At 35.3% G+C, this 1,653-nt stretch overlaps 1 protein-coding gene across 5 annotated transcripts in view; it reads right to left on the bottom strand.

The window, feature by feature from the left end:
- Positions 1 to 814: 814 nt before the first annotated feature.
- Positions 815 to 1,653, bottom strand: part of rgl3a (ral guanine nucleotide dissociation stimulator-like 3a) — a 19,365-nt gene continuing 18,526 nt past the window's right edge. For all 5 annotated transcript variants that reach the window (XM_016473398.1, XM_016473399.1, XM_016473397.1 and 2 more), the window contains one exon: positions 815 to 1,524. In XM_016473398.1, the coding sequence (XP_016328884.1) occupies positions 1,376 to 1,524 (149 nt within the window). In that variant the 3' untranslated portion in view covers positions 815 to 1,375. The remainder of the gene's footprint in view (positions 1,525 to 1,653) is intronic.

Below are 1,653 nucleotides of genomic sequence, written 5' to 3'. Positions count from 1 at the left end.
CATTTAATTAGTGTAACGATAGTATTAGATATATTTAAAGACCTTATTTCTATTTAAAAATGATATATTTACAAAAAAATTAATGTAGCAACTAGAACTTCTGAAATGTAGTTTAAAAAGCATATTTTAAACAATCAAAAAGTGATGCAAAGAATGCAAAACAGACAACACTAAGTGCCAAATTGACTTTTTAATGACACAAAGACAGACACATTTCAGTCAGGAATTGTGGCTTTCTGTGCAAACAGCAAAAGTGTGCTTTTAATGCTGATTCAGGCCCCCTTCCATTTGGCAAAAACACTTGCTGTAGTTTCCAAGGAACACTACACCTGCACCACTATTTAGCAGCAAACCATTTCGCACACACCGAGCACTTACATTTCACATCCTTCAGCAACTAACTTACTTTAACTTTCACAAAACACATACACAGTCGGTGAGATTCATCTAGTGCACCCAGGGCTCTTCAGTTCTCCGAATTGCATTTGCTCAGAAAGTCACAAGATATCCAATATGGATGAGTTACTTCATTTGCCACTACTAGAAAAACAAATGAACATATTCAACTTGAGAAAAAAAAAAGTGATTAAGAAGTGCAAGCACCCTTCATTCGGACAAAGATTCGGCACAAATGCCAAAAGTCTTAAAACATAAAGAAACAGCTTATAGGTTTGAGATTATTGCACATAAATACAGAACACAGAACAACAAAAAGAGATGAATTAGCACATATAAAAGTTAAATTAAATACTCTAAAACTGAAATGCATCAAAACATTAAAATAATGTGATCTTTATTAAAATTATATTAAAACTAAATAAAATATATTGTCACCATTTTTATTATGTCACTTAGAAAACAACCTAAATATAACAAAAATTTCACTTTTTACCTATCGCTGAATATTAGCTACAAAAAACTTGCATTTGTAGGTCATACTTGTGTTCATCCACTTACAAACAGATGTTCCTCACTAAAACTCAGGTATCATGTGTGTGACCTCCCATTTCAAAGCAAAACCTCTGAAGAAACTGGCAGTAGATGTGGCCAATTATTGCAACTTCTCTAGGTCTTCATTTCAGATGCTCGGAGTCTTTCTTCCTCCAGTTTGAAATCAGAACTGTTGTTGTGGCAGCTGTGCTACAGTTTCCTTGTTATTTGTCAATGAGACATTATTGAGTGAGATGTTGTCATAACTTGTGACTCCAGGGTGCTTCAGAGCTCAGTGATGCCTCCATCAGTCTGTTTTTAAATTGATCTGAGCTTCAACATCCAGTGGTCACCCGCTCATCACAGTCGTCCATGTGGTTATATAGTCTTTGTTCACTTTTAATGTTTTTCATGTATTATGTTGTGTGTTGTAATTGAGTTTCTGTTACTTGCGGGACCTCAGAACTGCTCCAGGACTCCAGGATGAGCCCGGCGCTCTGCTGAGATTTCTGTAACGCTGGCGAAGCACAAAGTCAAAGTTGGCAGTGGTGCACATGGCATAGAACACGTTGGCTTTGTCTGGGATCAGCAACTCTGATATAAAAAACGACAGTGATTTATTGAGTGCTAAATACATAAGTTTAAAAAAAAAGCATATGCTATTCATAACAAGCTTAGACACATTAAACTTATGTATTTCATGATTATAAAAAAATTGTGCTT

Source organism: Sinocyclocheilus anshuiensis, unplaced genomic scaffold, assembly GCF_001515605.1.
Source record: "Sinocyclocheilus anshuiensis isolate Anshui unplaced genomic scaffold, SAMN03320099.WGS_v1.1 scaffold648, whole genome shotgun sequence".
NCBI lineage: Eukaryota > Metazoa > Chordata > Actinopteri > Cypriniformes > Cyprinidae > Sinocyclocheilus > Sinocyclocheilus anshuiensis.
Note: the sequence above shows the minus strand (reverse complement) of the source record. Positions and strands in the feature narration are given on the sequence as shown.